This window comes from Hyla sarda, chromosome 3, assembly GCF_029499605.1.
Source record: "Hyla sarda isolate aHylSar1 chromosome 3, aHylSar1.hap1, whole genome shotgun sequence".
NCBI classification, from domain to species: domain Eukaryota; kingdom Metazoa; phylum Chordata; class Amphibia; order Anura; family Hylidae; genus Hyla; species Hyla sarda.
In genome coordinates, this window is record NC_079191.1 from 55,135,772 (window position 1) to 55,159,657 (window position 23,886).

General features: G+C 42.8%; 1 protein-coding gene across 3 annotated transcripts in view; it reads right to left on the reverse strand.

Moving 5' to 3' along the window:
* NBAS (NBAS subunit of NRZ tethering complex) overlaps window positions 1–23,886 on the reverse strand; it is a 701,350-nt gene that overhangs the window by 572,478 nt on the left and 104,986 nt on the right. For all 3 annotated transcript variants that reach the window (XM_056564221.1, XM_056564220.1, XM_056564222.1), the window contains 2 exons: window positions 19,181–19,244; window positions 16,787–16,980 (listed from right to left, as the gene is read on the reverse strand). In XM_056564221.1, coding sequence (XP_056420196.1) covers window positions 16,787–16,980; window positions 19,181–19,244 — 258 coding nt within the window. The remainder of the gene's footprint in view (window positions 1–16,786; window positions 16,981–19,180; window positions 19,245–23,886) is intronic.

Consider the following 23,886-nt stretch of genomic DNA (forward strand, 5'->3'; position numbering starts at 1 on the left):
TCCAATTCTGCTGCTTTTTCCTCTCCAATTCATTCAGCAGTGAAAATCCCCATAGAGCTGTGCAGAATTTCTGCCCCTCAGTTCACACTGAGGAATTTCCTCAAGCAGAATTCTGATGAGGATGTCTGTTCTGCTTGAAGAAAGAACACGTTCTTTCTTTCAGGCGGAATCAGCGTCGTTCTCCCATAGAGGTTAATTTTTCTTTTTCAGTCAGAATCATTTCCACGCGGAATTGGTGCGGAAATGGCGCGGAATTTCCACATGAAAAATAAAAAAGAGGATAATATATATATATATATATATATATATATATATATATATATATATATATATACATACATACATATACACTCTTCTCCTCCTCCGCTTGAAAATTTTCATTTCCGCGTGTGGAATTCCGCGCAAATTCTCTGTGAGTTCTTGTGGAAAAGTAACAATATTTTGAGGCAGAAAATTTCTGCTTGATTTCCTCTCCAATTCCTCAGTGTGAACAAAAAAAATAAATAAATAAAGGTGTGCGGTCATGATATCCCAAACTATTTAATGATGATGCAATCTAATTTTTTGGGTCCTGTTTAAAAGGGTTCTCCCACCTATAAATATTTTTTTCAATCCATCCTCCCCTTTATTTATTAAACTTCTAATGTGTGTGCCGACTGCATGTTCCTTTGCTTCCTCTGCTTCCTCCACAGGCTGAAATGACGGTCCCAAAAGTTAAAGAGTACCTGTCACCAAATAAAACTTTTAATATAGTGTTCCTTGTGTAATTGGAAGACACTTTCCTTTTCACTTGCTTTTAAAATTATCAACATAAATATGATTATAATGCAATATAAAAAACGGCTAGGTGGCTATGTTCTGTTCCCTGCCACAATTAATACAGTGAGTTTGGTCTCCTCCCGGCCTGGCAGGAGTCCAAACTCAGTAAGTGTTTCTCTGCATGGAGCTTGATTGACAGCTACACAGAAAGTGAAAGCTTCACAGATTCTCACAGAAAGCCACACAGACAAAGCTGCAGGAGAGCCTTACTGATAGGCTCTGTGCATGTTTCAGTCTGTGTTGCTGAGGTCTTCTATTCATCACAATGCTGCAACAAAGTGAGGGCAGAAGTGGTCCCCCAGAAGGCTCCAGTGATGTCATGCCTGCTGGGAAATGCCCACTTTCTCCTGCTGGGAAATTTCACTATGTGAGCAAGAAGAAAGGTATGATAACACAGCTTTTTAAAGCTCTGAAATTGTTTTTGAAGGCAGGAGGGGTGTTAGGAGTAGTTAGGGAACATAGCCTGAGGTAGTTGAGAACAGTTTATTTGGTGACAGGTACTTTTTAATCACATGATCCCCATTGTAACCTAATAAACTACTTTACCCATGACTGCCCTGCACTCTTCTGTGTGGTGACTACCTGCCCTGTAATCTTTGAGAGCAAGCTCCATGGAGACAGGCTATCCTACTTTTCTAAATTGTTCTCTGTATTAAAAAAAGACTGTCCCATCGGCAGCCATTCACCAAAACTAGTTATGGTTTGTGAAAAATCACAGTAGTTCTACTCTAAATGTTCTGCCTGCAATTTTTTCATACATAACTCCTAGAGCAACATTTCACGACTGCATCGGCAGTAAGACCTGGGGAACTTTGGTGCAAAATTTTATGCAAAACACCCATTTAGGAAATGCAAATCAATTACATATACTATTTCTTTTGTAGGTACTATGGACTAATGTATCGCGTTAAAAGGGTTATCTAGGATTAGAAAAAGAGAGCTGACTTCTTCCAAATACAGCACAACACCTGTCTGTAGGTTGTGTGTGGTACTACAACTTGGCTTCATTCACTTAAAAGGAACTGAGCTGCAATATCACACACAACCTGAGGACAGAGGTGGTGTGGTTTTATAATATCAGCTTTATTTTTCTAATCCTGGATAACCCCCTGTAACAACGGGAACATTGTTTTATAAAGGGAGAAATCTATTAATTCAGGCAACTGAGGCAGGGAGAATGCACTGGGGAGCACCACAATGACTTGTGGTTCAGGCAGCATTAAAGTGTTAGCAGGTTCTCTTTAAACAGGAATTCCACTCCAAAATGTATAACTACAAATTCAGCGCCCATAAATCTTGATAATTACCAACAGTCGTAGGACATGTCCCCTGCAGTGTGCAAGCAGGCAGATGAGGCAGCGGGTGGGAGAGAAGGCAGGCCAAGCAGCTGCATTCTGTTCTGACCTAATGGGCCTTGGGGCTGGTGTGGCACAAATATTGATATAATTAATAATAATTAGTCTTACCGGCATTGTGATGTTCATGTAAGTACTGGTGTAGATAAGAGGAGGCCAACTTTTCTACTAAGCCTGAAAGCATATAGGAGCATTGGTGTCATCGCATCCGGACTGGCAGTGGCACCCACATGTTCATGTATATAGTTAATTTTCTTTTACGCTTTGGGTCAAAATTCTGTCTAGTTAAAGGAAAACTGACCACCGGCTCATCCACACTAAACCCACAGGGTTATATAACAGGTAAATAGGATTAATATGTATTTCTTACCCGGATTGGCACCACCGTTCCATACGACAGTGTGCATTAGCCTGCTGGGTATTCCAGGTCCTTTGCTTAATGGAGGTGGGACCAGTCATACCCAGCATCCCTGCCTCCATCCCCTCTGCTCCGATATCCCCACCAACCCCGCACTCACATGGGCGAAGGGGTTCATTAATATTTATGAGAATGATGGGCATAACGGAGCAGAGGGGACAGAGGCAGGGATGTTTAGTATGATAGGTCGCACCTCCATTGCACAAAGGACATTTACATATTATAGATATTATGTATTAGAGGCTAATACACCCTGTATAGCCAGAATGGCATTGCCTATCCAAGTAAGCTATAAATCAATTCAATCCTGTTTACCCACACTATTACCCTTGAAAAAGACCTTTACTGAATGAGTAGAAATGTAGTGAATAAATATTACTATTTTTTGCATCGGAATGCTGGTGTGCTGCTTTGTTTTGCCAATACACAGATGATCCGGTGTATTGGGTTTAATGCGGGTGAACCGGCTGTCAATTTTCCTTTAATGCATAGCACTGAACATTATTAACAATCTAATGACTGCTATAAATAGTCCCCTATGGGGACTAAATAAAGTGTACAATAAATGTAAAAAAAGTTTTTAGAAAAAGTGAAAAAAAAATGTGAAAAAGCCCCTCACCCAATAAAGATTTAAATCACCACTTTTCCCCCATTTTAATAAAAAAAAAAAGCGTAAAAAATTATAAATAATAAAAAAATATTTGGTATCTCCCCATGTGTAAATGTTCGAACTATAAAAAATATAAAAGTTAATGATCCCGTACGGTGAATGGCATGAACGTTAAAAAAAAAAAATCCAAAATTTCTGCTTTTTGGTTACATACCATGGCAAAAAAAAAAATTCTAATAATTAAAAGCGATCAAAGTGTCAAATATATGCAAAAGTGGTACTAAAAAGATAAATAAAAAAGACTACAGATCATGGCGCAAAAAATTTGCTCTAACACAGCTCCATATACAAAAAAATTAGAATGTTAGAGGTGGAAAAAAAAAGTTGAGATTTTTAATCGTATTAAACCACAAAATAAAGATAACATGTCATTTCTAAAGCAAAATTGAGATTTTTGTTAAAATTTCCTTGCACAAAATTTTTTTTCGGGGGGGGGGGGGGGCGGGGGGGGGGTTTACCATACTATTTAGGGTAAAATGAGTGATGTCATTACAAAGTACAATTGGTCCTCATATGGTTCTATGAATGGAAATATAAAAGAGTTATGGATTTTAGAAGGCAAGAAGGAAAAAACAAAAAATGCTAAAATAAAATTGGCCTGATCCTTAAAGCCAAAACGGCTGTGTCCTTAAAGGGGTACTCCCGTGGAAAACTTTTTTTTTAAATCAACTGGTGCCAGAAAGTTAAACAGATTAGTAAATTACTTCTATTAAAAAACGATTAGTCCTTCCAATACATTTTAGGGGCTGTATACTACAGAGGAAATGCTTTACTTTTTAGATTTCTCTGATGCCATGACCACAGTGTTCTCTGCTGACCTCTGCTGTCCATTTTAGGAACTGTCCAGAGCAGGAAAAAATCCCCATAGCAAACATATGCTGCTCTGGACAGTTCCTAAAATGGACAGCAGAGGTCAGCAGAGAGCACTGTGGTCATGACATCAGAGAAATCGAAAAAGTAAAGCATTTCCTCTGTAGTATACAGCCCATAAAATGTATTGGAAGGATTAAGATTTTTTAATAGAAGTAATTTACAAATCTGTTTAACTTTATGGCACCAGTTGATTTAAAAAAATAAGTTTTCTACGGGAGTAGCCCTTTAAGGGGATTAAAGGGGTTTTATTAAAAAAAAAATAATAATAATCATCAATGGTCCATCTTCAGGAAAACACCCCGTAACACTTTTTACTACAATTAAAACGTAACTCCAGCTTTCCTCTCCTGCCCGTATGTTTCCACCATGTCTCGATTTGTAAGAACATTCAGACAGGCAAGAAAACCAACCATGCAGGAATAATGTGACATTTTTTAATCTTTACTATTTTAGCCAGAATTTTTAAACATATGGTAAAGGTAGAAAGGGATCCCAGAATTGAAAAATCTATAATGTGTACTAAGCAGTGGATACAGAAGGTTTATATAGTTCAGGCATTTCCCAAAGATAAAATCAAGTATTAATATAGTGTTTTCCAAACAATATGTCTCCAGCTGTTGCAAAACTACAACTTCCAGCATGCCCGGACAGCCAAAGGCTGTCCGGGCATGCTGGGAGTTGTAGTTTTGCAACAGCTGGGGAAACACTGTTTGGAAAACACTGTATTAATAGGATAAATAAAAGATTCCTAATGCTGATCTGGCGGCAAAGATTGCGAGAAGCGATATTATGTGATTAAAATGACTGACTGCTCCAATAATTTCCTCCAGCAGCGCTCTGGAGTATGAGGGCAACTCACTGAGAAACTTACAGGTATGATTCACAATTTCCCTGCAGGATTTACAAAATCCCCTCCTTTTCTGTATAATCCTCTGCCCCTGCTAATCACTACCTCCATGTATTTCTAACGTGTAGTGACTGTAGCCATTGAATATCTGTATAGCCAGGAAAAGTGTCAGTCTCTCAGTCTCACTCTCTCTCTCTCTCTCTCTCTCTCTCTCTCTCTCTCTCTCTCTCTCTCTCTCTCTATATATATATATATATATATCTATATATATCTATATCTATATATCTCTATATATCTCTATATATCTATATATATTTTTTTTTTTTTTTTTTTATTATTATTACTATAATTTTATATATATATATATATATATATATATATATATATATATATATATATAAACATAATCTTCACATATGGTTCTGCAGTGCTCCCGATGTTAACCCCCTATAGATTGCAAGCATACACTGTCATCTATCAACAAAAGGCTCCTATAGTAGGTGGGAAAAAAAAACATACCATGCATTATATACGTATTTTACTGCATATACTTTTAAAGTCTGTTCCATTACTGTGTACAGGAAACAAAAGGGAGACTGATATATCCCAACCTGAAGGAGACCAAAAGAAAACTATTTAGTCCTCATTTACATTGCTGTCTGGCTCCACTATTCAGGGTTCCATTGGCACTCTGTCCAGAAGAAATGGAGTTTAGCGGAGAAAAAAACATAGAGCAAACTCTTTTTTCCTCCGCTAAATTCCTGTAAACTTACCAGATCACCGACAGTCCCCAAGCAAGTGAATGGGGTGCTTCGTGGCCAAAAAGTAGCCGTTTGCATCAGACCCTTAACGGATGCGAACGGCAATGTAAACTCAGCCTTAGACCTGTCTCATGTGAATGTATAAGTTTAAAGGGGTATTCTCATTGCAGAAAGTTATCCCCTATTCACAGTGCAGATCAGTAGTGTATGACCATTGCAACCCCCAAAATGGAGTAAAACGGCCCTGAATGAACAAACCATGAACGGCCACCACTCCATTCATTCTTTATGGGCCTACTTGGACACTAGCACATTCAGCACTTGCATGGGCTATCTATATCAGATTGGTTGGGTGTTGACATCGGCACCTCCGCTGATCAGCTGAGATGACGCACCCGCATATACAGCCGGAAGTAGAGAGCTCCGTACATTGTTTAGTGAGGCATTAAAAGGAAAACAGTAATCCTGTTCACCCATACTAAACCCTATACACTGGGTTATAGTGCGGGTGAGCAGGAGACCGATGCGGGGTCCGTGAGTTAAATACGTAGCTTCTGTCTGGCGCATTGTCCCTCAGAAGGTCTGCTTCTATCACGGTCGCTGGTCATATGAGCGCTTGCGCCTACTGAGCGCTCACGTGACCAGCGATCATAAATATTCGCTGGGCCAGCCTCCAGTGCACAATTCACCGAAGATAGAAGCAGACCTTCAGAGGGACACTGCGCCGGACTGTAGCTACGTATTTAATTCACTGACCCCGCATCGGTCTCCTGTTCACCCGCACTATAATCCATTGAAGTAAATTAGAACTGAATCGTGTTAAACCAGAATGGACACTACATAATGTTCCCAGCTCTGTTCATTGTGTATGCAAGCTCGGAGATACAGCTGATTCATGGGGTGCCAATCCCCCTACCAATCTAATATTGCTGATTTTTAAAGGGGTTATGCAGCAAATACAACTTATCCCCAACCACAAGAGTGAGCATAAGTGTCTGATCACAGTGCGTCCGAACAGTTCGTCTCAGAAAGTGGAAGCCAGAGCGCTCCAAGGTAAGAGATGGGCCCCGTTTTGGAAAACGAGGGTGTTCCTAGGGAATAAGTTTTATTCCCAGAAACCCCTTTAAAGTGTAAATGTCAATGAAAAATTAAATCAAAAACTTGTCTGATCTGGTCTGTGTCTGAAGTGTTCAGTCCGTGAGTCATGTGGTGTAGAGCAGGGAGTCAAAGTTCTTATTATATAAAAAAAAAAATACACAGCTCAAAAAAAAAATAAAGGGAACACTTAAACAACACAATGTAACTCCAAGTCAGTCACACTTCTGTGAAATCACACTGTCCACTCAGGAAGCAACACTGATTGACAATCAATTTCACATGATGTTGTGCAAATGGAGCAGACAACAGGTGGAAATTATAGGCAACTAGCAAGACACCCCCAATAAAGGAGTGGTTCTGCATGTGGTGACCACAGACCACTTCTCAGTACCTATGCTTCCTGGCTGATGTTTTGGTCACTTTTGAATACTGGCAGTGCTTTCACTCTAGTGGTAGCATGAGACTGAGTCTACAACCCACACAATTGACTCAGGTAGTGCAGCTCATCCAGGATGGCACATCAATGCGAGCTGTGGCAAGAAGAATGGAGGCGTTACCAGAAGACAGGCAAGTACAACAGGAGATGTGGAGGAGGCCATAGGAGGGCAACAACCCAGCAACAGGACCGCTACCTCTGCCATTGTGCAAGGAGGAGCAGGAGGAGCACTGCCAGAGCCCTGCAAAATGAACTCCAGCAGGCCATAAATGTGCATGTGTACACGCAAACGGTCAGAAACAGACTCCATGAGGGTGGTATGAGGGCCCGACGTCAACAGGTGGGGGTTGTGCTTAGAGCCCAACACTGTGCAGGATGTTTGGCATTTGCCAGAGAACACCAAGATGTGCAAATTCGCCACTGGCGCCCTGTGCTCTTCACAGATGAAAGCAGGTTCACACTGAGCACATGTGACAGATGTGACATTGTCTGGAGACGAATGGAGAACGTTCTGCTGCCTGCAACATCCTCCAGCATGACCGGTTTGGCGGTGGGTCAGTAATGGTGTGGGGTGGCATTTCTTTGGGGATTGGCACAGCCCTTCATGTACTTGCCAGAGGTAGCCTGACTGCCATTAGGTACCAAGATGAGATCCTCAGACCTCTGGTGAGGCCATATGCTGGTGCGGTTGGCCCTGGGTTCCTCCTAATGCAAGAGAATGCTAGACCTCATGTGGCTGGAAAGTGTCAGCAGTTCCTGCTAGAGGAAGGCATTGATGCTATGGACTGGCCCGCCCGTTCCCCAGACCTGAATCCGATTGAGCACATCTAAGACATCATGTCTCTCTCCATCCACCAACGCCACAGACTGTCCAGGAGTTGGTGGATGCTTTAGTCCAGGTCTGGGAGGACATCCCTCAGGAGACCATCCGCCACCTTATCAGGAGCATGCCCAGGCGTTGTAGGGAGGTCATACGGGCACGTGGAGGCCACACACAATACTGAGCCTAATTCTGACTTGTTTTAATGACATTACATCAAAGTTGGATCAACCTGTAATGTGGTTTTCCACTTTGATTTTGAGTGTGACTCCATATTCAGACCGCCATAGGTTGATAAATTTGATTTTCATTGATAATTTTTGCGTGATTTTGTTGTCAGCACATTCAACTATGTTAAGACGAAAGTATTTCATACAACTAGTTAATTCATTCAGATCTACGATGTGTTATCTTAGTGTTCCCTTGATTTTTTTGAGCAGTGTATATATGGTATATTTATTTTTACGTTTATTTTTTATTTTTTTTATTACAGAGCCCAATTTGGATCAGCAAGGCTCTGAGTGTTTAAAATGTCCACCGAGCAGAAAACAGAGTCGGGAGAGATTCTCACTCATCGTGTTCTCTCCCGGCTCAGTGTCACCTGATCGAGGCACACACAATTTAAGCCTATGGAACAGGTCTCGATTCCGTCACACAAAGCAGACTTCTCCTGGATCGTTCACCTGATCGGTGGAGGTCTGAACACTCAGATCCCCGCCAATAAAAACTTTTGACAAGTCAAAAGTTTTTCCAAATACCAGGTACTCTTTAGACCCAAACAAGCCCAGTGATTAAGGGGTTACAGCATATTTCCAGGGATTAGAAACAAAATTGCTCAGGGCTGGTGTCTCTGGGTTGACAATTAAACTGCTATATGTGTTATAAATCCTGTGTGCTATTTTCCATTCTATACATTTCTGCCCCAGGCTGCAGCTATATTTATTGATTACCAAAAGCCATATTGGAGGAGAAACTATCTACTAGCTAATGCAATGATCTCACTAACTGAACTTCACTTCCCAGAACCCAACATCGCTCACATGCAGACCAGGAATGTTGTATTTTATAATCGAAACATACAGATAACTGGTGTCCAATTAATAAAACGGTTTAAAAAAAATTCTGCAGCTAAGGGAACTTAACTTGAGATCTTACTAAGGTCTCAGGCAGGCCTAAAAGTTGGACCTAGACATCTGTGAGCAATGTGTTTTGGCTATTGGGCCCTACTGCAGTGGTTCCCAACCAAGGTGCCTCCAGCTGCTGCAAAACTACATCTCCCAGCATGCCCAGGCAGCCTTTGGCAGTTTTTCAGCAGCTGAAGGCACTCTGGTTGGGAAACACTGCCTTACTGTAATGCCATATGCTTCCGTTGATATATAGAGGGATTCTAGATGGTCTTTATTGCAGGACTTAAAATGAATTTGGCAGGAAAAAATAATAATAATAATATATCTTATATATAAAAGGAGAAGACCTGACTCACTGACTCATCAACGCCCAGCCTAAATCCTTGGACCTAGAAAAGGACGACCAGGTAGCCACCTTACAGACTTGTGAGGCCAAAGCCCTGTTACAGAGAGCCTAGGAAGCTCCGACAGAACGCGTGGAATGAGCTGAAACCTTAAAGGGAGGGTTCTTCCCTTTACAACGGTAAGCTTTCGAAATGGCAGACCTGATCCACCGCGAAATGGTGTCCTTTCCACTGACGAAAGGAAGAAGTGATAGAGAGGTAGGTTCATACAGCCCGCACCACATCCAAACGCTCCTTGGGATGAGATGGAGCGGGGTAAAAGGACGGGAGGACGATGTTCTCATTGAAGTGGAAAGTGGAAACCACCTTAAGTTAAAAAGATGGAACCGGACGAAAAACAACCTTGTCCTGATGAATGATCAGGAAGGGAGAGTGTCAGGAGAGAGCCACCAGCTCGGAAACCAGTCTAATACAGGTAATTGCAATAAGGAACACCACCTTCCAGGAAAGGAGACAAAGGGAAACCTCCCTGAGGGGTTCAAAGGGAGCGCCCTGCAGGGCACCAAGGACCATGTTCAGATCCCAGGGAGGTGCAGGGGACCTGTAAGGAGGGGCCGCGTGGGCCACTCCCTGAAGAAAAGTCAGAACATGAGAATCGGACGCTAGAGGGCGTTGGTAGAGGATGGAAAGGGCCGAAACCTGACCCTTAAGGGAGCTGAGAGCCAATTGTTCTTCCAGCCCCTACTGCAAAAAGGAAAGGAGTCGGAGGAGGGAGAACACAACTGGAGAAAAAGACTGACATTCACACCAATGAAAATAAGACCCCCAAGTATGGTGGTAAATCTTTGCAGAGGAGGGATTGCGCGCCCTGAGCATGGTGTGAATCACCTGGAGAAAGAAACCTCGTGCCCTTAGAACTGTGGTCTCACCCACCACGCCATAAAATGCAGCGACAGTAAATTGGGGTGGCACAGGGGACCCTGAGAGAGAAGGTCTGGGCAAAGTGGAAGGCGCAGCGGCACGTCGTCCAGAAGCCAGATCATGACGGCGTACCATGCCCTCCGAGCCACGAGAATAGTGGGAACGCCTTCTGCTTTGAGCTTCCTCAGGAGCCTGGGAAGGAGAGGAAGAGGAGGGAAAAGATAGGGTAGGGCAAAGCCCGACCAAGGAATCATCAGAGCATCCACGGCTAGAGCACGAGGGTCCCGGGACTTCGTCACAAAGAGAGGAACCATCAGATTGTGGCGGGACGCAAAGAGGTCCACGTCTGGAGTGCCCCAGAGGGTGCAGATTTCCGCAAATACCTGCGGATGAAGGGACCACTCGCCGGGGTAGGCTGAGGACCGGCTGAGAAAGTCCGCTTCCCAGTTGTTTACTCCCGGGATGTGAATCGCTGAGATGGCTGGAATTCCAGCCCAGAGGAGAATTTTGGATACTTCGGCCATCGCCGCGGAGCTGCTAGTGCCGCTCTGGCGATTGGTGTACACCACAGCAGTGGAGTTGTCCGACTGGACACGAACCGGGCGGCCCTGAAGAAGGAACTCCGAATGTAACAGGCAGAGATAGATTGCCCTCAGCTCTAATACGTTGATTGGGAGAAGGGCTTCTCGGGGGGACCAGAGGCCCTGGACTATCCGGTCACAGAAAAAAAAAAAACAACCTGAAAGGCTGGCATCCGTCGTAATGACCTGTCAGTGGAGGGGCAGAAAGGAGCACCCCTGAAGAAGTAGGGGGGAGCGAAGCCACTACAGAAGGGACCGGCGGGACCTCCGAGGAAGGACAATCCTGCGATCGAGAGACAAGGGAAGGGGGTCGGAAATGAAACTGAGCGAACGGAACAGCCTCCATGGCCGCCACCATCCAACCCAGGACTTCCATGCAAAAGCGAATGGAAACCTGGGAGGGGTACCGAAGTGTCCGAACCCCCAACAAGAGAGTCAGCCGCTTGTCCAGCGAAAGCCGAACCCGGGCAGACGTCGTGTTGAACTGGAGTCCCAAAAATATCATGGACTGGGTGGGAGAGAGGTTGGACTTGTCCTGATTGACCATCCAGCCGAAGCGAGACAAGGCCTGAAGGGTGAGGGAGAGACTCTAGATTCTGGGCTCTGGTCGGTGCCTTGATCAGGAGGTCATCCAAGTAAGGAATCACTGAGACACCTCTGGTCCATAGGATCGCCGGCACCAGGATCTTGGTGAAGACCCTCGGAGCAGTGGCCAGGCGAAGGGGAGAGCCACAAACTTAAAATGGCCTTCCGGAACAGCAAAGCGGAGGTACCGCTGGTTTCCTGGGAAAATCAGAACATGGAGGTAGGCATCCTTGATGTCCACCAAAGAAAGAAACTCCCCTTGATCCATGGTCGCCACGACCGACCGGAGAGACTCCATGCGGAAATGGCGAAGGAGAAGATGCTGGTTGAGGCGCTTCAGATCCAAGATTAGGCGTACAGAACCCCCTTTCTTGGGTACCACGAAGAGGTTAGAGTAAAAACCTTGAAAACGCTCCCTGGGAGGAACCGGGACAATTACTCCCTGGATGAGAAGTGACTGTAGTGCGCCTCGAATAGCCTTTGCTAGAGAGGGGGGACCAGGAAAGAAAAAAGTGGTCCCTTGGAAGGGAGGCAAACTCGATCCGGTAACCATTGGATACCACTTCACTGACCCAGGAGTCCTGAACATGTGCGGCCCAGACATCCCGGAAGAGTAACAGACGACCTCCCACCCAAGAAAAATCTGCGGGTGGGGGGCATCCCTTCAGGCAGAAGTAGGTTTGCGGGTGCCCGCTTTGGCCGTAAAACATCCGGAACGGTTGTCCGATTTCCAGGAGGGACGGGTTAGGAAGGAGGGAGCCTTTTTGTCTTGCGAAGGCATCTGCCTGGCCCCCTTATTGGCACCAAAGGTCAGAAAGGACCGAAAGGAGGTTGACTTGCGATGGGAAGCAGTACTGCGAGCCTTATTCTGAGGTAGTAAGGAACTTTTACCCCCAGTCGCCTCAGATAATTTCATTTAGGTGCTTACCAAAGAGCTGAGAACCAGTAAAGGGAAGTTCAGTCAGAGACTTCTTGGAAGCGGCGTCCGCATCCCAGGCTTTGAGCCACATGGATCGACGGAGGGCCACCAGGTTGCCTGTGGCAAAGGCAGCACAGCGGGCCGACTGCATGGAAGCAGAACACAGAAAGTCTCCAGCTTTGGAAAGTTGGAGAGCTAAATCAGCCAAGTCCTCCGTGGGAAACACAGAAAGGATACCCTGGCGGAGTTGGGAAGCCCAGACTGAAAGGGCTTTAGATACCCAGGCCGAAGCAAATGCAGGAAGAAGTGAAGAAACGGCTGCTTCAAAGTGAAACTTTGCCAAGGTCTCCACTTTCTTGCAATGAGGTCCTTGGCGAAGGGATACTACGCTTGAACCTTCTTTGCTTCCTGAAACTTCTTATCAGGGTGCCGCCAGGCAGATTCCAGTAAGGTTTCAAATTCAGAATGGGAGCTGAAAACCTTGGGTTCCGGTCGGATACGGTAAAAGGAAACTTCTGGAGCTACGTCCAAAGTTCCTGGCTCCTCTAGATGGAAGGTGTCCCTTATGGCCGAAACCAATGTGTCTACTCTGTCAGTTGTATCTGTTCGGTCCACGGAGTCAGAGGAAGAATCAGAAGCCTCATCTACAAGTTCTCCAGGAGAATGGGAACGAGTGGAGGCAGCCTTGGAAGAAGGCGGGTCTGACCTGGTACGCTGATCTGGAGATCCAGAATGGTGACCAGGGGAGCGTCCTCTGGAAGAGACATGTGCGGGAAGCTGGAGCAGAGGGGCGACACCTGTGAGGGGAGCGCCTGCGTCTGCTACAAGGCTCTGGTGATGAGTCCGAGGAAACACCCCTATGACCCTTGTGAAAGTGTTTAGCATAGTAAGAGGGAGAGCAGGTCTCCCTGGAGGGCCTGTGTAAGGAGGACCTCTCCAAGGCAGTCACCAAGGAACGGGAGGCCTGTGCCAAGTCATATATAGACTGGGAGAGGGAGGACACTCAACCTGGGGGGATAGCCGAGCCCACTGGGTCAGGGGGAGCATCCCAGGTAGAAATACCGGGGGGGGGGGTCAGGTGGTGCAGTGGTGCAGGCGGAACAAGTGGGTTCAGCAGAACCAGACATTTTAGTGTTGCAGCCCTTGCAAGTATAATAGGTGACCAGGGTCCCAGTTAACTGCTTAGAGGGAGGAACAGATCTGGGCTTGGACATAGTAAAAAATTAAACCGTCTCACCAGCGTCTGTGTCCCTAACAGGGCAGCTGCTGTGAGGAGAACTTTAGTCAGCTGCTGAGAGAGAGAGGCAGGGGAAAGCAGGACCAATGAGAAGAGAGGGGCCGGATTAGACTAGGACACCTCTGATTGGTCCTAGAGCCCCTCTGCGTGCGCACTGCGCTAATTGGCAGAAGTAATTAGTGCACCTGTACCTCATAGGGCGCGATCGCCTCCGGCCGTGGGTGGGCGGAGCTAAAGTCCGCAAACGCCCGGCGCAAAGACGCACATGGCCGGTGATAATGGCGCCCACTCTCAACCCCCATCGCATATGCGAGCGCAAGGGAAAGGTAGAGGGAGCGGGTAAATGCCGCCGGCAGCTTACAGGTGCCAACAGGAGAAGAAACTGTGCTCCGGACGCATAGACACATGATGCGGCCAGAGCCGAAGCCGGCGCATATGTGAGAGCAGGGAAGGGAGAAGTCGGCAGCCGCGGCTGCTGAGGAGAAAGAACTGCAAGTGTTTAAGTGCCGGCGCCTGAACAGACAGGCGCCGAGACAGTCCTACACCACTGACCAATACCCCTTGGCCCCGGACAAGTTGCTGTGGTAGGGAGACCCCGGGACAGTAAGAAAAAAGGTGGGTTAACAGACGGTCCCCACATCCTTAGGTAATAAGAAAGAGGAGTGGGCCCAAAACAGGGGTTCTCCAGAGGTTGAAAGTCCCTAAATCCTGTAAGAAAAGGGGGAAAAATACTCACCTCATTCAGAAGAACTTACCTAATGAAGTCTTCAGTCAGTTTTTAGTCACCTGCATCATGCCGGGCTGTAACAGTGAGACGAGCAGGGAAAAGTGGGGGACCCGGACCCATGAGGTACAACCCCAGGTGCTGACTGTTGGCGAGAGGGGGTCGACAGTACATCCACGATGCCTGTGCCCCCTCAATTACAAATGGGGAAACAGTGAATGCTATGTTCCTGAGTCCCCACCTAAAAACAGGAAAAGAAAAGGGAATAAGAAACTAAACGTCCCTAATCTGGAAAAAAAAATAATAATGTTTGACCAGGTCTGGGAAACCCCAGACCAGCATCTGTCTCCTGCAGACACTAAGCTAAAACTGATTACCTCAGGCTCGGTAGGCTGGGATATCCTGCTGGGAGGAGCCGACCTTTTTGGTTTCCATAGTGTCAAGTCTCCTAGCAACAACAGCATATACCCAAGGTCTGTGTCCCCCAATGAGTAGAGAAATCATATTTTTAATCCACTTAGGGGACTTTTAGGAGGAATCGTTAGATTCCTCATACAGATCAATAGCTTTATCATTCTCAGCGCAGCAGCTGGCATAGGACGAGAGGTAAGCCCTCCGGCTACCTCAGCAGTGGATCATGCCCAACCCCCTAAAAGGCAATACCCTCCAGCACCCTCCAGTGGCTCATATGGTCACATTCATTTTCAAGATTGCTCATAAAAACACTCTCTAAAAGTTTGAGATATACCTATCTTATTTATTTATCTATAATATTTCAATCTATGTATCTCATAGAAAAAGAAAAAAAAACAACAACAAAACATTTGTTTTTAAACGGCTGGGTGATAAAAATGCGGCTTGACTCGAATTCTTGACTTCCAGCCCAAACATCAGTAAAAAGTAAGCTCCCCTAACCATTATGCCAATAAAAAAAAATAAAAAAAATAAAAAGGAGATTCTCACCAGACAACCTATGGTTTTTAGGATTATTTATACATTTTATACATATTTTTTTTAATACATTATAAATAAATGCAACTTGTTTTTATGTATATTTTGTGTAAAATGTAGGTACTTCTATCTCACCTGTTCGTTATACCAATGTAAACAGGAAGGGATGTTCAGGATGTGATTAAGTCACCACACCGCAAATTCCATGTTAAGGTGTGTATAAAGCACTAGTCCTGTATAACCTCATAAGACTTGAAAAAGAGAGCAGGTGGCTCTCAAAATGCGTCGTCTGTGTAACAATAAACCTGAGTGTCTGCGGTTGTAACATATACCATAGTGGTGCACGCCTCAGCAAACCAAGTTTTTCTCCTACTATGAAGCTCTTCTTTGCAAACTCCGTGATCAAGACAGATTTGGGTCCAGGCTGTTCCTCATGTGATTATAAGACACTTTGCTATTTACTTTGCTGTTAAAATTCTCAACATCTAATGTGATTGGAAAAAAGCTTACTAGGTGGCTCTGTACTGTTCCCTGTTAGTTTGGTCTCCTCCCAGCCTGGCAGGAGACGAAACTCAGGGAGTGCATGCGGGGCATGGTGAGGCACAGCTCTCGCAGGCTTCAGTGATGTCGTGCCTGCTGGAGAACGTCCACTTTCTCCTGCCGGGAGCTTATACAATGTGAGCAAGGGGAAAGGTATGATACACAGCTTTTTAAAGCTCAGAATTTTTTTTCTTAACGGCTGGAGGGATGTTAGGAGTATTTAGGGAATATAATCTGAGTTAGTTTAGAAAATATGGTTTGAGGACAATTACTGTAATACATTTGGTACAAATCACTCAGGTACTTTGAACAGGTTTTGATAAATCCCCCCCCTCCCAAAGGAAAAGTTGCTGAGTTGCCCAGAGCAACCAATCAGATTGCTTCTTTCATTTTTCAGAGGCCTTTTCAAAAATAAAGAAGCGATCTGATTGGTTGCTATGGGCAACTCAGCAACATTTCCTCTAGAAAGGTTTCGATAAATCCCAAGTACCTTGATTGGTGTAAGATATGTGCTTGGTAAATACGGGCGACAGTTTCTACAGTTCAGTAGTACAAGCATATGGGCTGTGTGCATTAGACTTTTATGTGCTATTGCTTTCTAATTCTGCATCCACTCATTCACTGAACATTGACGGATGAAAATTATACACTTCATTTTCTCAAACCTATAATTATGTGCTAATATGACATTAATACACAATAAAAACTCTTCTATTAATTAAAATAAATAAACAAACACTTTTTATTTTTGAAATGTTACCTCCAAGCTGAGAAAGCCTCCATCGTGAGCGGCAGTAACTTGTGGAGAGAGTTCAAACCATTCACATGATTTCCCAAGCAAGTTCTTTAATGTTTTCACAGAGGACACTGTCAAAGAACCGGAGCAGCGAGCCAAAATCACAGCATTGTCCGCCCACCAATTTACATCAATCAGCGGATAATAGGATTCTTTATCTGGACACAGACAGAGGACACCAACACGTCAGAAGACACAGTAAAATGATAACAAGTTTATGTTGCATCAAAAAGAAACAATAGGCGACTAGAAATAAGATTAGGCCGAGTGTTGTCCGGCATGTAAGAGATTCTGTCTGCAGACGTTTAATACCAACGCTCAGCTGTCGACATAGCTTCAGCTTCTGAGAGATTTCATAATCTGCTAATTCAGGATTTTATTTGAGCAAAGGAATTCTGACAAGGGAAGTCCGCACATTAAAATTTCACACATTTCTGACATTTTCTTAAAAATCTTAGGAGAAACCTAAATATAATAAAAATATAAAAAAAAGACTGGTTTATAACTTCTTGGCACAAATGTTTCTGCCAACAAGTTAATACATTCTATAGTGTTATGGCTATTGGAGTAACCTAAACCATTATGGCCACCATTAGAGTGCCCATAAGGGTTGTCACTTAGCTGTCCCAGCAATGATCCTTTATTATTTATTATTCCTTAGAATCCACTTCTGGCATTGCCTAAAAAAATGGAATTCACAGTAAGGAGGGAGGGGGGAATCTCCACAATTCTCAATAAGGATGGATGTTTGATGAACAGCAACAGGTTATGTCTCACAAGGTGGTCTAGGTTATATCTCACAAGGTTGTCTTTTGAAGAGTTTCCCCAAATTGGTGTTGTGCCAAAATTATGTTCCTACATCAGGGACAAAACTTCCATTAAAAGGCAATGGGACTTGCGCATGACTGCTGGTTCAGTTGTTTCTCTATTCCCGACAACCATTTTGAGGCTGCAGGGGCCAGGAAGACCTATTTTATCAAGATGGGTAACCCACTTTCAAAAGGGGTTGTGCAGCGAAAACTAACTTATCCTCTATCTCCCTATCTTACCCCTTGCAATCTCCTACATGACACTCCGGCTCTCCTCTTGCACAAAGCGGGGGTTGGCACACGCTGTACTCCTGTATCTCCGTCTCACACATAGAGATACACTGAGGGCGCATGCTGACCCCCCCGCTCCGTGCAGAAGGAGAACAGGACCACCTGCAATGTATCCCCTATGTTTCTATATTCAAGGCAGATATTTCGTCTGGAGCAGACGAAAGCAAAATAAGCCGATGTTAGGATTGCTCGGAAATGTGCCTTCTCAATAGAGTGGATTCTGCCACAAGAATGAATGTGTAAGACTGTTTGCAAAAGGACCATTCACTAATGATTGTTCGTTTATTGATTGTTCAACCACCAACCTAATTCTATTTAACGTGTTTGGCCACAGACTGTGAATAACAAAGAATTATAGGTACTTGAAGACTCCATATCTGGCACTGTGACAAATTGTATCAAGATTTTTACACTAATGTACACCACTGGTTCTCTCTTGACATACTTGCTTTCAACAAAAACAAAAAACTCAGTCCACTGTGGACAGTCCATCCCAAAGGCAGAGCTAGCAGAAAATCCCACCCAATTTCATCAATGTTGATTAAAGGGGTACTCCACTGCCCCAGCATTTAGAACATTTTGTTCCGAACCCTGGGTGCAAGCTGCATGGGTCATAAAGTCAAGGCCCCGTCCCTCGTGAAGTCACGAGGAATGGCAGCTGCCACGCCACCTCCCATAGACATGCATTGAGGGGGCGTGGCAACACATGGAGGCGTGACCATGACTTCACAACCCGCACAGCCCGCACCTAGTGTACGGAAATAAAATGTTCTGAATGCTGGGGCAGTGGAGTACCCCTTTAAGGGTACGTTCACACATGCCTATTTTTGCTGCAGATCTGCTGCTGCAGATTTTTCTGCTCTTTGACTTCCATGGATAGCAAAATCTCCTACAACAAATCTGCAGCAGAGAATATGCATGTGTGAATATATCCTAAAGTTTTTTCCTGACTTGTAAAATTTCTAAATATTACAGTCCAGTAAGGTTTGTACAGGATCAAAAATAATTTGCTTTACATTGGAGATGTAAGCAATCCCACTTCTTAACAAGGAACAACAACAAAAAATTAAGGCTGTGAGAAAATAATGTTGATCATAGTTAAAAATCTGCTCATGTATGTCCCATAGGCATGGATAAAGCCTACATAAAAATACCACACAATGATCACATCCTTCAAAGAATCCAATTTCCTCTGGGGTCAATACTGCTTCAAGAACCCTATTCCAGAAGAAGGCAAAGTACTTAAATTCTAATTTACCTTTCATCTTCTTCCTTTTCTCCACTGAGCTTCGCCAATCAGGATTGATCTCATCATATTCCGGCTAAAAGGGGAAGAAGGCAAAAAAGAAGAGCTAAATAAAGGAAGACAGACAATGATGACTATAATATTGCTGGACATCCCATAGAAGCACACTGCAGTGAAGAAGACTCAATCTGTAACAGATGTGATCAGGACTGTCATGGAAGAGAATACGGAAGAACACTCGTCCATTAACCATTGGATAACAAGTGAACTGTACACAAGGAAATGACGGAGGATGAAATCACTTTAATAAATCCTTGACCACAGCCTTATCACTACAGTAATGTACTATTAAGAGATGAACATGATAGATACTGAGAGGAAGAAAATAGGACTTACTGTTAAGAAGTATTTATTGTAGTCAAGCGGGTGCTTTTACAAGGTCCGTTGTTAAAGTGCTTTAAAAAATACTTTTGCTTATCCTATGTTCACTGAAAATCAAAATGTGATATGTATTATGACATGTTAAGATATTAACCTTGGTATTAATAATGCTCCTTGTATGGTAATAATATGCGTACGTACCTATTCAATGACTGTATAGTATATATCGGAAAGAAGAAGACTGCTCAATAGATACAATAGAGTGCCTTGTAATATTGCTGAGGTCTGTAGAAAAGAGTAATTTGATGGGACTGAGACTGGTAGCAACAGTGTTGAAAAAGTTACAACAAAGGTATATAGAAGTATATAAAAGTATATAGATGTACATGGATTAACTCTCACCCTGTATTCAATGTAACCAATGATTATGCAGAATGCAAAGTCCAAATAGAATTTCCGTTCATACAAATAGTGTGCCTCCAGTTCCTGTATATCTTATAGGATGTATCTCTCCGCATGTATATCTATATAAGTAAGCTGTTTGAATTAGGGCAAGCTTTTCCCGGTACGTTCCACCTATTAGCCTACATATATGATCGGTACCTTAAGTTGTTAATGTCTGTGCTTGCCCCGTGATCCAAAAGTCTGTTTCATGCAGGTAAGGTGAGTGAATACGGGATGCTGTTGATGGGAGCGGACAGGAGACTGCCCCGACCGGTGACGTCTCTCCCGCTGGAAAGAAAGGGGGTCAGCTGTTCGCCGCTAGTGACATCACTACAGTGTGGCAGAATGTCCAAAAAATCTCCATTGCGCTTTTAAGACTGTTCGGTCTCCCTCGTCTGGGATAGGTATGCAGTGGGATATTCCGCTATTTATGCTGCCAGTTTATCAGCACAATATTCAGGTCGTCTACCTTATTCTCCTGCATGATTGAATAGTGGTGTCAATTGATTGTATATTTAGTGAGTATTATTAATATAATTCTTGAAGTCTATACTCAATCTTTTCAGTATTAATTGTTTTGGTATATGTGTTTATATTATTTTCTTATTTATTTGGGTTTTTGATATTGAAGTTTATTGATCCAAAAAAAAAAAAAAATTCTAAATCTGTATTCATACCAAAGGGTTCAGCTCAATGGTCCATTTTGCCTCTGATCTTGACATCTGGGCGATGTGGTTCCCACCACTCCTATGTGGTCTAATTTGTTCTAAGCCACAAAAAATGGATCCCTTAATAGTGGAGTTATGTTTATCTCTCAAGTGTGTAGATAACGGGTGTCCTTCAAAACCCCTTCTTATGTTAGAGATGCTCCGATATTCTCTTTGTGCATACTATGTACCATTTATTACATGAACATCTTATCCCATATATAAGCCCCTTTGTTTTGTAATGGATGTGACTGGGTATTGTCTTCATTGTTCCTCCATTATCAATTGATAATTTTTATTATTATTATTTATTGCCTGTACTGCAGCAGGCTCTACATTTACAGCATGGGAAAAAAAACCTTTTGATTGTTTTAGGGGAGGAAAAATGGGAGTTTTAATCTCCTGTTAGTTTTTTTTATTGTTTTTAATTGTTATTGCTCTTTACTGTTGGGGCCACCATGCTGCCCAAATTGCGTGCCCCTTTTTGACAATGAAAGAGGGTCTGTCTGACAGTTTCTCCCCTATTATTTGAATATGTGGTTATAAATGGAACATTTCTTCATTATTTTTATTTAGATTTTCCTGTTTATTTTTATTTTTTTTAAATGTGTTCCTCTCTCTACTGTTTCCACCTCCTTATGGTTTTTTCCAGTATTTCTTCTGCATAACCTTTATTGATAAATTTGTTATTCATAATAGTGGCCTCTTGTTCATCCTCTTCCATCCTTGTGCAGTTACATCGTAGTCTGATGAACTGGCTCCATGGGATATTTTTTAGCCACCCTGGTAAGTGTCAGCTCAGTTTCTGAATAAAGCCATTACAGCCAGTTGGTTTGAATTTTTTTAGAATTTTCAGCTTCTTATAGTTTTACGAGCATTCACTTTTTTTTTTTTAGATCTAAATATTTATATTAAAGACAATAAAATAGAAACTAAAACATTTCTTAAACCAACTGGCTGTAATAGCTTTACTCAGAAAATGAGCTGCCACTTACCAGTGTGGCTAGAAAATATCCCATGGAGCCAGTTCGTCAGATTACGGTGTAACTGCACAAGGATGGAAGAGCATAAACAAGAGGCCACTATTTTGAAGAACAAATTTATCAATAGAGGTTATGCAGAAGAAATACTGGAAAAAAAACTATAAGGAAGTGGAAACAGTAGATAGGAACACATTGTTAAAAAAAAAACAAAAACAAAAAAAAAAACAGGAAAATCAAAACAAAAAATGATGAAAAAACAAATTTTCCATTTATAACCACATATTCAAATCAAAGCCACCTTTTAAAACGCATCACACGTAAAAATTGAAAAATAACCAGATAATAGGGAAGAAAATGTCAGACAGACCCTATTTCATTTTCATTAAGGCACGCAATTTGAGCAACATGGTGGCCTCAACAGTAAAGAGCAATAACAATCTAAACAATTAAAAACCTGAACAGGAGATTAAAACTCCCATTTTTCCTCCCCTACAACAATCAAAATGTTTGTTTTCCATGCCGAAAATGTAGAGACTGCTGCAGTACAGGCAATAAAAAAATTATCAATTGATAATGGAGGAACAACGAAGAACATACCCAGTCACATCCATTGTAAAACAAAGGGAGTTATATATGGGATAAGATGTCCAGGTAATAAATGGTACATAAGATGCACAAAAAGACTTATCCCAGAGAATATCAGAACATCTCTATAACATGAGAAGGGGTTTTGAAGGACACCCGTTTTCTACACACTTCAGGGATAAATATAACTCCACCATGAAGGGATCCATTTTTTGTGGCTTAGAACAAATTACAACCACACTACATCGCCCAGATGTCAAGAGCAGAGGCAAAATGGATCTTTGAGCCGAATACAGGGGAACCCTTTGGTATGAACACAGATTTTGAAATTTTCGTTAGTTTGGATCAATAAACTTCAATATCAAAAACCCAAATAAATAAGAAAATAATATAAAAAACACATATACCAAAACAATTAATACTGAAAAGATTGAGAATAGATATCAAGAATTATATTAATAATTCTCACTAAATATACAATCAATTGACACTACTATTCAATCAAGCAGGAGAATAAGGTAGACGACCTGAATATTGTGCTGATACTGGCAGTATAAATAGGGGAATATCCCACTGCATACCTATCCCAGATGAAGGAGACCAAACAGTCTTTGAAACGCGTTGGTGATTTTTTGGACATTCTGCCACACCGTAGTGAGGTCACTAGCGGCGAAAAGCTGACCACTTTGCTTTCTAGCAGGATTACAGTACGGTAGAGACGCTACCAGCCGGGGAAGTCTCCCGTCCGCTCCCATCAACAGCATCCCGTATTCACTCACCTTACCTGCATGAAACAGCCTTTTGGATCACGGGACGAGTACGGACATTAACAACTTAAGGTACCGATCATATATGTTGGCTAACAGGCGGAAAATCTTGCCCTAATTCAAACAGCTTACTTATATAGATATACATGCGGGGAGATACATCCTATAAGATATACAGGACCTGGAGGCACACTATTTGTATGAACGGAAATTCTACTTGGACTTTGCATTCTGCATAATCATTGGTTACATTAGATACAGGGTGAGAGTTAATCCATGTACATCTATATACCTTTGTTTTAACTTTTTCAACACTGTTATAAGTGCTACCAGTCTCAGTCCCATCAAATTACTCTTTTCTACAGACCTCAGCAATATTATAAGGCACTCTATTATATCTATTGAGCCGTCTTCTTTCCGATATATACTATACAGTCATTGAATAGTTACGTAAGCATATTTTTACCATACAAGGAGCATTATTAATACTAAGGTTAATATCTTAATATATAATAATACATATCACACTATTTTCAGTGAACATAGGATAACCAAAAGTATTTTTTAAAGCACTTTAGCAACGGACCTTGTAAAAGCACTCGCTTGACTACAATAAATACTACTTAACAGTAAGTCCTATTTTCTTCTGTGCCAGTATCAATCATTATATACAGAACTTTCTATCCTTGATGAGTATCAGGGACTCATAATATACCAGGCGGCAGGATAGGCATAAATTAGGACACTACCATCCCAGGGAACACTAGTGATACACTTTTTTTAAGCACGTTAAAAGGTCATGGCTATAAGACCATCTCCAAGCAGCTCAATGTTCCTGTTACTACTGCCGG